Below are 14,028 nucleotides of genomic sequence, written 5' to 3'. Positions count from 1 at the left end.
ACCAAACTGGAACATAATTAGAATCATGAGTGCTAATCAGTCATGATTACAATAGCAATCATCATTACAATGAATCAAGATTCACATGTGAAAAGGCCCCATCTCTTTGAATGTGTGATCTCAGTGCAAAAAAAGCTATCATGTTTTAAAACAGGGATTCTCAAATGGTGGCGCGTGCGCCACTTGTGGCGCACCGAGCCTTCCGGAGTGGCGCGTGGGAGCCGGTATAGAAAAAGAAAAAAAATCAGAAAATAAAAGGTTGATCTACTGATCATCTGGAATTGAGGTTTGATCATTTAATTACAAAGGGAAAATAAAAACTCAGATCTTTTTGAAATCTAAATGCTATTTGACTTCCTCTGATTTTGTGTAATCTAGCATTCGATAACCCCTATTATGGAGGATCTATTTAATGTACTAGTATTCATTTACGATTGGTAGGCCTACAAAGACTATGCACATAATAATGTGAACATAGATTTGTGAACAGTGCTTTTTATAATAAAATTATAATTACGTTTTATTTACTCAGGGTAGCCATTTCGGTCAGGGAACTGCAGCGGGCCCTGCATTTCCATGTATGTTATTACTACCCTTCTCCAATCTAAATGCTGAGCGCCAAGCAAGAATGCAGAAGGTTCCATTCCTATTTTTGTATGACTCTGTTGGGGATCAAACCCACGGCCTCCCGTTCATGAGACTGGCGATCTACCACTGATCAACATACCCGGTTTGCTTTTCAAATACGACCCTCATTAAGAACAAAATGTAATACAGAAACATAATAATTAACACTAATTTGAGCAAGTCACTTATCATTTTTAAATAAATTGTGTAGTATGTCGGTATTTTTATATCTTCTGTTGATTGAGAACCCCTCTCGGTCATTTAAAAGGCTTTCTGCTCTTCAGGTGGTCCTGTATCCCCCCATACCACAATATTTCGCTCTTTGCGTGTTGGATAGTGGAGCAGTTCAGATTCTCAACAAGAAAATTGGCGCTTCAACAAAATTGAGAATGGCTGTTTTAAAAAGAGATTATTTGGGACATGGTACAAATACGAACTTGTCTATTCATCCTATACATGTACAATCTTGTCTACTATATTTGGTCTTGTTCTTAATATATATTCTAGATTCTAAAATGAATATTAAAAGATTTTTTATGTTTTGATAACACAGAAATGTGCCAGCTCATTTTTATGCATAAGGTTTGATATAATTGTTACAATATTCTATTTGATAAAAGAACCTTGTAATACATGCAGGATTTCCAATACCAAAGTAATCATAGGCTTAGAAATTTAACTATAGTTTCACAAAACTGTACTAGACAAAACAAAATTACTTATAATTGTTATAAAGCTTAGTATTCTTTTAGGAGCTTATTGATAAAATGTGTGAAATGGTGCCCATGTAGGTGTTTCAAAGCAGACAAGTTGCAATTAACTTATGTTAAAGAGGAATAATCCTTTATGTTTAAGTGGAATATGGTAAACCAGAATGGGTTGTTATAATCACTTTAGTCACAGCTGAATTGTGCAACTGTTGATAAACAACCTTACTTTGACTGAACATACATATTACATGTATATTATTAGTGCACAGTATGATATCAAGCCACAATTTAAGTGAATCACTTGAAATATAATCATTTTGGGCTCATATTTTTCATTCTTGTCATTCAAAGTCCATTTTTAAATTAATTCATGACGCAACACCTCGTCTTCCTTTCCTCCCAACATGACAGTTCAAATAATATGTACACAATGCGCATTATAAGGGTAGGAGAAACCTTTTAGATTTTATTAAGTCAATGAAATGACTGTCACACAAAAACAGAATTCACACAAAAAAAGGATCATGATGCCAATGCATAAGTGAAAAAAATACAACACTTCCTATTCAGACTGGGAAGATATGAACCAGTGATTGTCAAAATTTAATCCACTCTTAACCCTATCTAGGCCTCCCTCAACGAATTGCGCAATATTTTCGCCGTGCGAAATTTTTTGACCGCGTCGCTCGCTGACTTTTTACTTTCAAGTCTTGCGCAACTTTTGAGACCAACTTTGCGTCACCCGGGTAAGTGGTTCCGAAATTACGCAACTTTATGTAAATGCATGTCAGACCGAAAATTGATCAAAAACGTGATTACGTGTACAAAGTCAATGCAAATTGTATTTTGAACCAAAATTCATAAATGTATGATTATTTTTAGTTTTGCTGGTCTACATGGATTTATTTTATGCTTTTTGTGATCACAGAAGAGTCCACAATAAATTTCATTGAAAAAACAATGAAAAACGAAAGGTAAAAAAAACAAAGAAATACATAAGAAATTGCAAAATACAATAAAATAGATAAGTTATTTGATATCGCAATTTTTTTCATGTACACTTGCTGAGAACACCACAAAGAGTTTCTACACCAAAAATTAGTACATTTGGAGCTTTATTTAGGGTGTTGGAGGAAAAAGTATGATTTCGCATACTAATTACGCATAAATTAGCATAACCACGTAATGGCAATTCGCATGAAATAAATTACTATACAATCGTGTAGATTATGTCCAAGGCAACCCGTGTGCCAATTTTTGGCGTGATCGCGCGGTTGACAGCCGAGATCTTGGGGGGGGGCCTGGGAGGCCCCCCCCCCCCGGCCATATCAACTCCCAAAATACCCCGGCCTAGATAGGGTTAAATGTTCAATAATGTGAATTATATTCAATACAATTCTATTGTTCTAATCTTACAATACTACAATGATCATAAGATCAATGTTCATTGATTGATTTTTAATGGAAAGGTGATTTTTTTTTACATTTATCAGTTTAAGTGCCCTCTCTCATTAATGTTTTTATTTTCCTAAATAAAGGCCTTTTAAACATCTATCATACAGATTAAGTTATTTCCTATCAAAAGGCTATATAAAATGATTTAATCCTGAAATTCCCCCATTCAATGTTTGAGTAATTTTACTGATGTAAGGGTACCTTGTAAAAAGTCAAAGTTACATCTTTCCTGCAGGAATCCCATAGCTTTTCATTACTAATCTTCATATTCCATGATAGACCAAATATTGGTGAATGCAGGAATGCAAGAATGAAAAGACACATAGCACTCTTAGAGTGAGATTCCTGCTAAAGGCCTAGCACAGACATTGGACTAGTTGCCTAAAGGTGTAACATTCAAGGCTTTTCTCATGGATGCAGTCTTCCTAAATATTACAGTTGATATGAGAAAATTTATCTAAGACCCTTATTATATAATACAAAATTATTACAAAATAAGCCAACAAAAAAGGGAATCCAATCAATACCATAAATTAGATTGGATCCCAATTCATAAACACACAAATGAAAGTTTGCACATGGTAAACTCACAGAAATACAATTACTACTCAAAGTTTGAGAGCTGAAGAGTGCCAGTCTTACAAAGACAGATGTTAAGAGCCTGCATAACTTGTCTTTCCAGGGACGTAGAGTCTTGCAGTAATGTCCTTGTGTGAATGATTTATACTGTATTACACGCAAGTATGATGATTTCTCCCAATATGATTAAGAATATAGCAATTCCTTTTCTTTTCACCCACAACATAACACTACAAGATTTATTACCAATCTATGTATAACTGAGTTTAAAGTCTAAAAGATTCTCCATTTCTTCTTTTCCTAAGTTTTTTCCACACATATTTAAAAGGTATATTCTATTTACAATGATATATTTAAACTTTGTAAATTCTCTTCATTATTGACACAAATGTACAGATTTTACACAAAATATATCAAGAATTATTTGTTACAAAGTTGATAGCAAACTTTGAGTGAGCTTGGATTTTAATTTTGAATTCCTGTATTTCACACAATACAGGAGCAGAGACTGGACTCCTGAAAAATAGACACAAACTTCTACAAATATGTACATTCTTTGGACAAAAGAATCAAGGTGCATTAGTTATACTAATATACATACATGTATATACACACATGTTTCAACACTTGGCATGTTAATTGCACTAGTATTTTGCTTGATAAACAACATGCTAGATTTAATCAGTCAAGATAACATTTCTATGGTTATTCTGTTTTCAGAAGAAAACAGAATCACAGATAGTAGAAAATGTATTGTACATCTGAAATACTAATTGAAACCGATGACCAGGGTAGTAATAATCTCTATTAAGTGTCATTGGTAGGCTGTTAAATCATCTCAAAATAAACAAAGAAAATTAGTTCTGGTCAGAGTGGCAATGATACCTGTGTCAAAATTCTACTACAGAGCTTTTTCTGAGCTGTGCTTTTTTTAAAATAAATTTTGAGATACACAGTTTTAAACAATCCACCAACAATATACTTCACTGTATGTCTTAAGTACCTTATAATCAACCAGATTATTATTTTTTTATAATAAATCATTTTCCCTTTCTTCATTCACAAAGATAAAAAAATGTCCTTGTAAAAGAGAGGTGCCTACAAAATATTTTTATCTTGTAACATACTTCTTTTTCTTTTGCAAAACAGTTGCCTTTCATCCACCTATTGTAACAATCCAAGTACATTTTGGTTCTTGCTCATATCACACTTTGCATATTTTAACTTTTCATATACTTTTTCTTCCCCATTTCAACAAATTCATAACTCATACTATTTGATAACAGATTAGTGTTATGAGGGAGCTAAAGTAATGGTATGTTACAAATAGGATGAAAATGAGAGCAAGAAATTCAAGATATGATTATAATATCAGCTCCACTGCAGAATACTAAACTTTCGGGAATGAGATATGTTTTTCACATAGAAAATACCATTTTCATGGGTGTACACTTGCTGCAAAAGCACAGCCTAATGAGAATGAATCGCTTCATTGAATGAAATTTCAAAATATGACCAACTAAGGAATATAAATTAATTGAAATAGGGATAAAAGCTGGCATTACATGGATTTGGTGATCCTGAGTACAAGCTACATCACCTTTCATGTTGTATAATAGGAGAGTTTTCAAACTGCTGAAAATCACTTAGAAAATGGCATTAAACCAAGATCATCATCACTCTTATCCAACTTAACAGGGTCCAAAGTAAAAGGTTAGAAAATTGTAGACCCCAATCGGCTCTTTTTTCATATGTTCATTCAAGAAGAATTGACACATAAATATACCTTTATAATTATTCATAGGGAACAGTAATCATGATATCGCAAATGATGATAATCAGATACCTAAATTAGATATATCATGTAGCCCTTACTTAAAATCGAAGGAAATGGTTTCATTGTATTTCTAGCAGCAACCATTATTAATATCTTCTTCATATTAGCTGCTGAAGAAGATCACTAAAGGCATCTAACTCACTTCCAATAGCAGATGAGAATCGTGAGTTGAGAACATGTACATCCAAAGAACCCATATTATCAGTGATAATCTGGTTAGGAGAATAAAAAAACAAATGAATACATCAACCATGACAATAGATGGAATATTAAAGCGATTATAAACCTCTTGATTACTTAGTTCCCATTGGCTAATTGCTTGAGACCATGTATCTTTTCAATTTTTCATTTTCAACAAACATTGCAATATAATGCATATCCCTCTAAGAAATACCCCAATATCAATAATTCCATTCACATATCATGTGAATATATATTAGGAATATGAACTGTGTGTATATATATATATTACATGTATGTTTTGTCAGGTTAACAAAAACATTATGGTTTGCCCTTGCTTCAACATAATACAATTCTCTGTAACAGTAACAATACATTATGCAAATTTTCATATCACCCTTTATACTGCAAAATCTACGATTATTACAAATTCAGAAAAAGATGTTTTCCACTTATATGTTGATAAAGCAAACACAAAATTTCATTGTTCACACTCCCACAATCTACCTATTCAATGTACAGTAGAAGTAAACCACCTACTATTTTGCACCACCTTCTTTGAACAATGTTGTTCAGTGATGTATAATCTTACACACCTAATATCTTTAGAATGGTTGGTAAGTCAGTCTATTTAGTAAAATAAGTTTCATAATTCATTTCTTTTCTTCAAATCAATCATACTTGGATCTCCTATTTATTGACACACCCCATATATGTGATGAATGATGTTTGTTACATGAGTTACTCACCATTTCTGGTTTTCTACCTGCTACACCCCATCCTGTAGCTGCATGATCATTGGCTAGAGCAAGAGCTGATAACCTGAATATTCAAACATTATGAAAATGATTAGAAACTTATCAATAATAAAAAGTAATTCAGACAAAATTAATCACATTTTTTTTCTTAAAGTGAGAAAATAGGAATTATTTATGTGGATGCAAGTCCTGTGCAAGTGTACACCATCTACCATTTCCGGTTTTATATATATCATTATAAGATAGCCACTAATTGCATTTTGAGAAATATCCCATGCCCCATCAATAATTGAATATGCCCTACCCACTAATATGTATGTATTCATTAGAATCAAAATCATATTAATGTATGAACTATAAACTCACTTCATGACAATCATGAACTTACCTTCCACGCGTAAACTGCTCTGTTTTGACCGGTCCAGAGTCATTCTCTAGTAGTTCCCAAACATAGACCTTGGATGCAATGTCCATCACAAAGAATACAGATGGTCTGGATCTGGACCATGATATTGCTACTATGGACATTCCTTGTGTGGAATTAGGCCAACTCACAAGAGGAGTACCTTGATAAAGAAAAAAATTAGAGCATACAATGCATTGATCCTATTTCTAAAGGAAATTTCAATAAATTACTGCTTGTTTACCTTTTATTTTTGAATTTTTGAGTTTGAAATAAAATCAATGATTACACAATTTCAAAGTTAGAATAAATATTCGATTTTACCCCTAAAATAAATAGAAGTACAATGAAATTGCCAATATTATTTACGTAACAATCCTTTTGATAGATGTTTCACATTTTTCACAATTTATGGACTATCATGTTTAAAATCATGCAATGTTTAATTATTCAGTTCCCCAAAAATAGTTGTAACCATAAAAAATATACATGTATATAAGGGTGAAAATCATGTTATTGCCGAATTCTCAAATACGCTCACCTCTTTCGGTACTGAAGAGTTTTATACTCCCATCTCCACTGGCAGCCTATGGTGGAAAACATAAAAGGAAATGAGAAGTATAATTTGAAGTGTAATATATATTTATATTAGTAGTATATTTTCAATTTGTGGAAAGAAGTGACTTTGATAGCAAATTGTAAAGTGACTTGAACTGAATTTGATTGAATAAAACCTATAAAACCAATGGAATAAATTCAAGCAGTGAACGTATTGTTCGGAGGGGAAATTAACTATTGTTTCACCCCCCCCCCTGGAAAAGTATGACATCATAGATTTATGCCCATGCAAAAAACTCAAAGAAGTTCAAAACTATTAGTAAGCAGTCTAAATATGGAAACTAATTTAGTAACTTAACTTACCAAGAAGCATGGGAGATTAAATGGCGAGAAGTCTATGCATTTGACTCCAACTGGAACACCTAGAAAGACAGGTCAACAAAAATGACTTCAAAATATTATAAACACAAATCTTCAAGAAATCATAATCAAAATATTTTTCCAAATGAGCAACTGCAATATGCCTTTTGCAGGTGGTATTTAATTTTTAGACAAAAAAATTGTATACTGGTATGTATCATAATTGTTTCTAAAAAAACTTGTTTTCATATAGGAAATTAGAGGTTGCCACTGGGGCAAACATAATATGTTCCATGCCATGCGAAATGAAGGCAGTGTATTCTTTATTTACTTGTTGCTCTGCATATATGTAAATCAACCACATGATAACTTGTTGCAGATGGATTGGATTTGGGTTTTTTGTGTGTGACAAATATCACAAAAACACAAGATCTACTAATACAAATACAACTTCCTGGGATCGTAACACAAAGTTTAGCAACTGATCAGACAACTGATTTTTTTAAATTGACTGCACATAATTATCAATGCTATCAATCTAAAACCATCCCTTTAGTATTTAAGCTTATGAGACCATAGACCTTATCACTGATGAAATCTGTCTCTTTTTTTTTTTTTTTTTTTAGTTTGACAGATAAACTGACTTTGGTTTCATACAGTATCATTAAAAAAAAACACAGATCTAACCCTCACCATCATTGGTCAAAAAGTACTTGGGGGAAACCCTCTCTGTATTCCGTGCCCCATGTGAGATGAACCCCTGCAAATAAAAACATCAAACAATTTTTTTTTATTCTACCGCATGTATGTCATCTATTCCTAATTCATGGAATATAAGCACAAAGTATTAGATTAGATATTGTCATTAAATTTCACTCCTATAAATGAAAATACATGAATACGTTTATCTGAGTTACAATATTAAACCCTTTCCTGAGTAAAACAGCTAACTCAACCAACGCAAGGTTTTGACAAATGCCTGGCTCAAGTTCAGTAATCATCTCTCAATGTCTGCACCATACAGCAGTCAGCATCATAAAAACACTTTCTCTGTCACAGTCTATTCAATCAGTGTTAAGAGTTTGCTTTTCATTCTACAACTTTTCATATGGACCTTCCAAGAGAATCCCCCATTCTTTGGTGTATTCATGTATTGTTTGTATCAACAATGGTGATACTTCCTGTCAGTATGACAGCCCTTTCATAAACCCTGTAGCTATTCTATTCAAAACAAATCCCCAAATCATTCATCAATATATTCCACATGAAATAACACACATAACTTCATGTACACAAGTTTTATATCACAAAATTTGCACATTGGACTTCCAGTCTTTTAATATTTATATTCATACCGGTATGCTATGATGAAATTTACTCTAGCTGTGAATTATAAACATATACTGGTTATTACCCCACATCAAGCAGCTCTATCCTTGAACATTTAGATTGTATACATACATGAGACCAAAAGAAAACAAACACATGTAGAGCAGACTGAGAAGTTGAAGGAGCTGTTTGGTTTGTATACTTACTGCATCTGTTGCAACAAAGAAATGATTCGGATTGGAGGGCAGAAGCTGCATATCAGTCACTTTCAGCTGATAGGTAGGTCCAAGTTCCCTGTAGTAAAAGAACATATCAATTGAAATACAAAATTTGTATGCATGTGCAGGTCAAGAGGCATGCTTTATTTTCTGATGGCAGTAAGACACCAAAACTATTATTTTAAGAATCAACTCAGTTGCTAATTCTTTTAAATATGAATTTATGATAAAATTCAATTTCAAACTGTAAGAATGATAAGCATTCATAATCAAGGAACTCTGCTTTACTGATAACAATAACATCTTGAAATACTGATATGTTCATAATAAAACCAAATTTACTAAACTTTGCAAAGTCAACTGAAGTAATAGATCCTGGGGCGGTATTCTGAAAACGTTCTTATCTTAATTTTGTTCTTATCTACGTCACGTTCTCAAATTGGTATTCTGAAAACGTTCTTATCTTTTTCTTATTTTTTGTTCTTATCTTTTTCTTATCTTGCTTTCCATCCTATGCTGAGCGCGTAAATTTATTACATGCGCACATAATACAAAAGCGCGCTAAAAAGATAAGAACAAAATAAAGATAAGTGGTATTCTGAAAACGTTCTTATCTGTTATCTTTCATGATATTTATGATAACATTTAAGATATATAAAGGGTTATCACATCTCACGATGGTTGCGTTTTTCCTTGCTCAAAATAGATGGCCACTGGTAATAACGATCATTCTTTCCACCTTTTTTCACCCACCCTTTTGTTTTTCACCCTCTTTCTATCCTTTCTTCTTTCTTTCTTTATTCATTTTCACTTTTTCTTCCTTTTTGTCTGCCTGTCTATCTTCATTTCTTTCATTTTTCATTTATATATTTTGTTTATTCCTTTGATTTTTTTTATCTCTTCCTTGGTTTTATTTTGCTTTGTTTCATTTGTTCTTCCTTTTTTATTTTCCCTTTTGTTTTTTTTTTAGTCTTTATTTTTGCTTTCCCCCTTTTCTGCTTCTTTCTTTTTCTCCCATTTTCTTTCTATCTTCACTCTATTTTTGCAATTTTTTTTCTTCCTTTATTTTCTTTCTTTCATTCATTATTTAGTCTTTTTATTTGTTTTCTTCATTCATTTTATTTTTTCCTTTTTCTTTCTTTCTTCCTTCCCCTAATTTTTAAATCTTTTTGTTTCCTTATTTTTCTTTAATATCTTTCTTTCATTATTTTTTTCTTTGTATTTTGGGGTACTTTTGTATCATTTTTTCGTTCGTTCAATTTAATTTTCTTCTGCTTTCTGTCACTTTTGCGTCATTCTTTCTTCTTTTTTAAAAATTAATTTTAGCTCATTCTTTTTTCGTTCGTCCTTTATTTACTCTCTTTCTTTACTTTCTTTCCTCTCTCCGTCATTCTTCTATTACTTTCTTCGAATCTTTTTTTCTTTATTCTCTCCATTAATTTTTCTTCTTTTCTTTTTCTGTTTTCTGATTCATTCTTTATTTTGCCTGCCTTCTTACTTTCCCTTTTCGTTATTTTTCTGTCTTTATTTGAATTAACCTTTCTTTTGATTTCTTTCTTTCTGAGTCTTTATTTTTGCTTTAATTACTCTTAATTACTCTTTTCTCACTTATCCTTTTCTTTCTTTCTCTCTCTCTTCTTTGTTTCATTTTCCTTTTTTCTCTCTTCCTTCATCTTTTACATTTTTTATTCCTTCTTTTTCTCTTCCTTTGTTTCTTTCTTTTGTGCACGTCTCGAAATAATAATCAGTCATTGCGTATAAAATGCCTATTTTTCGCGCAATGCGCCAGAAATAGTGTACGCGCAGTACCCATGACACTCTCTTGACATGAGAAATGCTTCTATTGGTTAAACTGATAATATAAGGCCTATTTTGATTGGTAGTATCCTAAAAATGGGCATGTTGAAGATAAGAAGGGGCAGTCCTTACAGAGATAAGAACGCGTTAAGAAGATTTTCAGAATACCGATTTGCAACGATTTTAGTGTCTTCTTATCTCAATGAGATAAGAAAAAAGATAAGAACGTTTTCAGAATACCACCCCAGACCTTCTTTTCAGACTTTACAGCCCTTAACTACAGACAACATGAAAGATAGCTTCTGCAATGTACAAAGCACTTTGAAAATTACTCCTAACACATAATGTAGGTTTAATTCAACTGAATGGAGAAAGACCTACCTTGTTGGAATCTGCAGTTGTATAGATGAACTTTTGATGAGTTTGACTTTACCCCCTGGTACCAAGCCTTTCAAAATAGAGCATATATCAAGAATATTTAAAGCATAAATAATGTCAGAACTGAAAATTGCTATGTAAATATATCACAGAACCCCTATCCTATATATCTAAGAACTCACCTCTTGAAATTTTTATATAAAATTCAATATTGCTGGATGATCAATATCACAGCCAAGCTGGCAATACGGGACCAATTTACAGGTTGCAGTGTAATAGTCACCCAATTGTATATTGTTTGTGTGGGACATTGGTAAATAATATTCTTAATATTACAGCCTATATGCTACAACACATATTCAAATAAACAAAAAGCTCTAAGGTATATTGTACATGAATCACAAAGAAGGAAATGTTACCTTGTGGTCAATTGCAATTTAGGAAATACAGTGTAGCCGGATAGAATATGTACAATTTAGCCATACCATTGTGTTACATAGGGTACACCTGGTGGGTGTTTCATAAAGCTGTTCTTAAGATACGAATGACTTTACGCACGACTGGTGATCCTTTCTTGTGCTATGTGATATCACTGTGTAATTGAGTTATGACCTAAGAACATGTTCCAGTCATGCGTAAAGTCGTTCGTATCTTACGAACAGCTTTATGAAACACCCACCTGGGGAGCATTTCATCAACATTTTCATCCGACAAGCTGTCAGATCTGACAACTTTCCTTGATAATGATTGGCTGAGAATCACTCTTGCCATAGTAACTGTCAGATAAAACAGGACTTGTCGGATAAAACATCCGACAAGTCCTTTCATGAAACACTCCCCTGGTAGTGTTACTTTCGTACTACCTAGCTTGAATGCACTCCTGAGTTAAATCTCACGCAATCAATTATATAATTGGATTTTTTGTTGTTGATTATATGATACATTTAAGTATACTTACCAAGATCAGACTCTGAACCCGCATCATCAGGCTTGTCAATCTCTATGACAACCTACAATTAAAAATATGAAAATTTAATAAACATTGATTAATGATCCAAGATGAAGAAGAATGTGAGTCAAGTGAATGACCTACATTGCTGTTAACAACTACTTCCAAGTGCAGCTAATTAATGGTTTACATAATTAAATTGTGTAATTTCTTCTCCAATGTATATATTAAATGTTCTACACAAATAATCTTACGGATGCTGCAGAAAAATAATTCATGTTTTAAAGGCATATGATAAGTAGCAAAAATATCTGAACATACCCAGAAACTGATGGTGCCTTTCTCATCCACTGTTGCCAACTGAAAGGAAAATCCCACTGAGTCATCTGGAAGATAATAAAATCATATACTTCTTCAATTTTTACAACAATCATAGCCTCCTCTTTCACCCAGTTTTAGCAATAGCCTGAAGATGAAAAGATGATAAATTCACAGCAAAGTCTCAAATTACTCTCAAATGAATTGTGATGTTTACAAACCAATCAAATTTCAAACTTCATAAATGATGTAATCACATACTAAGACAGGGCAAAGCTGGTGATGGCCTATGTTGTATGATAAAAATATATTCTTGTACTGATAATCAAAACTATCAGAAGAAACAAATATGAACTCTGCACATCATTAGAATCACCTTACCCATGAGGCAGTATACAACTCATTTGGTCTATTGATTACAACTCACCACTCAATCTATTGTTCTCTATTGTAACAAATGAGTCATCACATAGAGCAATATATGAAGTACTTCACATCTTTCTGGGTTCTTTGAAATAGGTAGATGATGATACTGGTATTGTACTCTAACCAGGACACAACATAGAACAATAGAACTATTGCGAACAATCCATGGTCATGGAACAATGACCACTAACCTCAGTACAATGGTAAAATAGACAATGTGAGATTCTATATGATTGCTAATCTTGTATGAATTACTTTCAATTCTCTCTTATGGTATGATAAATAATGATAAACCTGTAGTAGATCACACATACAGATATCTGAAATGAATAATCATTTTAGTTATTTTCTCTGAATTCAATATAATACATGTAGCTACCGGTGCATGTAGAAACAAAACATTGTTGTGATGTACATAGAGAGAATAATTTTTATCACTAATTCATTTATTTAGCATGTATATCCATTAAGGGATGATTTCTGTTTATTCTACATTAACAAATTTATTGTATATTAATAGTTATACAAGCATACTTTGCAATACAATAAAATATGTCAAAGATCCTGAAAGTATATGTAACTAAGCTGAATAGCTGCTGAACCTATATTCCTATCATTCTGCTTACCATTTAAGTTTGACTTGGTTGTTGCTTTCTGTGCATCATCTGAGCTGATAATAGGTTGCATAGCAGCCACTCTACTATGATGACTCTCCTCAGGACAACCAGCCTCTGTACTATAGGTTGGTACTCTAACCATTATATGACCCCAACCAAACTCACACTTCTGATGCATACTGGGAGGTTCTCTAAGATCCCATACACACACTGAACCATCAACCTAGGGGGGAATCATTTTTAAAATCCAATATTAAGCACTTCTGGAATAGGTAATCAACAGAAACAATCCATTTCATTACAATACTAATATGCTTCAATTTCGCTCAATTAAACCATTGTTAAATTTAAACAGAAGTGCAGTTCACAATACTGTTCTTTAACTTTGAAGATTTTACTTGAAACATGTAAAGATTGAAACAAATGGATATGCCTATGATCTATTAATGTTACTGTAAGTAGATATGATGATTGATATTGGGACTACCACAAATAGAGCCATCTATCATGGCAAGATACATCACATAAA

At 32.6% G+C, this 14,028-nt stretch overlaps 1 protein-coding gene across 2 annotated transcripts in view; it reads right to left on the bottom strand.

Annotated features, from left to right (window-relative positions):
- Positions 1–2,667: 2,667 nt before the first annotated feature.
- LOC121409989 (cytoplasmic dynein 2 intermediate chain 1-like) overlaps positions 2,668–14,028 on the bottom strand; it is a 37,117-nt gene continuing 25,756 nt past the window's right edge. For both annotated transcript variants that reach the window (XM_041601787.1, XM_041601788.1), the window contains 11 exons: positions 13,509–13,722; positions 12,460–12,524; positions 12,148–12,199; positions 11,193–11,259; positions 9,003–9,090; positions 8,161–8,227; positions 7,471–7,529; positions 7,091–7,136; positions 6,535–6,712; positions 6,138–6,210; positions 2,668–5,420 (listed from right to left, as the gene is read on the bottom strand). In XM_041601787.1, the coding sequence (XP_041457721.1) occupies positions 5,307–5,420; positions 6,138–6,210; positions 6,535–6,712; positions 7,091–7,136; positions 7,471–7,529; positions 8,161–8,227; positions 9,003–9,090; positions 11,193–11,259; positions 12,148–12,199; positions 12,460–12,524; positions 13,509–13,722 (1,023 nt within the window). In that variant the 3' untranslated portion in view covers positions 2,668–5,306. The remainder of the gene's footprint in view (positions 5,421–6,137; positions 6,211–6,534; positions 6,713–7,090; positions 7,137–7,470; positions 7,530–8,160; positions 8,228–9,002; positions 9,091–11,192; positions 11,260–12,147; positions 12,200–12,459; positions 12,525–13,508; positions 13,723–14,028) is intronic.

The sequence above is a fragment of the Lytechinus variegatus genome, chromosome 3 (assembly GCF_018143015.1).
Source record: "Lytechinus variegatus isolate NC3 chromosome 3, Lvar_3.0, whole genome shotgun sequence".
Taxonomy (NCBI): domain Eukaryota; kingdom Metazoa; phylum Echinodermata; class Echinoidea; order Temnopleuroida; family Toxopneustidae; genus Lytechinus; species Lytechinus variegatus.
The sequence above is the reverse complement of the archived record's forward strand: the minus strand, read 5'-3'. Positions and strand labels throughout refer to the sequence as shown.